Genomic DNA, 2,020 nt, shown 5'->3' on the forward strand with positions numbered 1-2,020 from the left:
AATGTACTTAATAGTTCACATAACTTCAGAATCTAATTCCTGAAGAAATTTTCTCAATAGAAAAAAATACATAAGCATGGATCAATAATTCTAAAGGATTATGGATATATGGCTGCTTAAACCTTAAAGGAAAATAAAAGAATTTTATAAACAATGAATAAAATAATAAAGTTTTTTGTTGCGTTCTCTCTTTATATTTATATGCAAAAATATGTTTATTATTATTATTACTATTACTATTAAAAAAGTTTAAATAAATAAATAGATATTGTGAAATCATAGATACGTTTCTTAGAATCTACGAATATTACATAATTCTGTAATCACTCGGAATCACATCCACGCTTACGTCACTTTCTTTGATGACGTCAAAAATTACCTAGATTATACTGAATCATTCTATCAATGCTCAATATCTATTTTCATTTCGAATTATTGAAATATTTTATAATTACTATATATAATAATTAAGAAAGACTGAAATGATTTCTCTCATATTAAAAATTTAAAACACGAAATTTTTTAAATATTACCTATATATATATATATATAAAATTATATAAAATATATATATAAAATTATATATTAAATCAAGTATAGCACTAATAATATTAGTGAAAAAATTTTGTATACAAAAAATTAGTATTTAACAAATGTATTAAAGATATTCCATCTAGATATTTTGAAGTATTTAATAATTTAAAAGTAAGCTGTTATAGAAAAATTTGCAACATATTTATTGTTGAACACAAACTGATTTTTATATTTTATAAACTATTTGTGATCTAATGATGTAGAATAGTGATATTCGAAAGTCATTGGGTCCTTTTAATAACAAATTCTTTAACCAATTCAAAGCCAATATTTCTTTTATTTTCTTTTCTTTCATTAAAAGTTATTATCTTTATTATTATCTTTATTATCGATATTCCAATTTTCAATGTTTTTATATGTAAGTCTCACATTAAAATTCTTAAAATTATTTGAAGAATATAGTTTTATTATTCATTTGTTCTTGAAATTTGATTCACAAATATTTTTTATTTTCGAACATTAGTAATTCAAAAAAAACATTGACTTGACATATCCATTGAGAAAATATCAATTTTGAATTAATCAATATATTAAAAAGACATCTAGTTATTTTGAAATAAGATCTTATGTAGATTCTAAATCTACAATACAATCTATTGAAGAAAAAAACTTAAATATTTTAATTATTTTAGAAAATTATGTGTAAGAGACTTTGTAATTATATGTACATGACAGAAATAAATAATTTCAATATGGTCAACAGTAGAATATAAATTATTGGAATGAAAGAAACATGATAGAAGTGTCTTTAGTAATATTTAATTTTGATATATGTTAAAATTAACTCAATTTACAATCAAGTTAACATTAATAATATAATAAACTAACCATATAGTTTCCTTATATTAATCTATCCTATTATACAAATGATCATTCCAGAAACTTTTTACTGCATCATAAACGAAATCTTTTCCGTTAGAAATTAAATATTATCCCCAACTGTACTTCCATGATATTCATACTGTATATATGTGTACACACATTTTAAGCAACAAGGTGAGTCACTGGCAGCACTGCTTACGCACTCCCTCAGCATTCATCGTTGGTTTGACTTCAATTTGTTCTACATTTTGTGGCCGGATTGTATCACCTTCAGGTGGGTCTCGTATCTGTTTTTGCGATACGATTCTGTATATTTCTGTAAAAACAAAAAATTTTTATTAAATGAAACAATAAAATATGCATGTTTATCATACAATAAATATTAACTCTGATACAGGCAAGTATTTATCTTAATAAAGTGTAATATATATTTAGATATTGAAAAAATATTTAAAAATTATATTACAATAGCATTTTAATGCAAATATTATGAAAAACATACAATTTTAATTTTATTGTAATATTTTCAATTTCCACTATCGCAAAATGAAAAAATTCTATATTTTAATACCAAAAATTATAGCACATATATATATATATATAT

At 21.7% G+C, this 2,020-nt stretch overlaps 1 protein-coding gene across 1 annotated transcript in view; it reads right to left on the reverse strand.

Moving 5' to 3' along the window:
- LOC108687731 (ras-related protein Rab-11A-like) overlaps positions 1-2,020 on the reverse strand; it is a 6,347-nt gene that overhangs the window by 262 nt on the left and 4,065 nt on the right. The window contains exon 4 of the mRNA XM_018193654.1: positions 1,576-1,732. Within this exon, the coding sequence (XP_018049143.1) occupies positions 1,596-1,732 (137 nt within the window). The 3' untranslated portion in view covers positions 1,576-1,595. The remainder of the gene's footprint in view (positions 1-1,575; positions 1,733-2,020) is intronic.

Source organism: Atta colombica, unplaced genomic scaffold (assembly GCF_001594045.1).
Source record: "Atta colombica isolate Treedump-2 unplaced genomic scaffold, Acol1.0 scaffold102, whole genome shotgun sequence".
Classification (NCBI taxonomy): domain Eukaryota; kingdom Metazoa; phylum Arthropoda; class Insecta; order Hymenoptera; family Formicidae; genus Atta; species Atta colombica.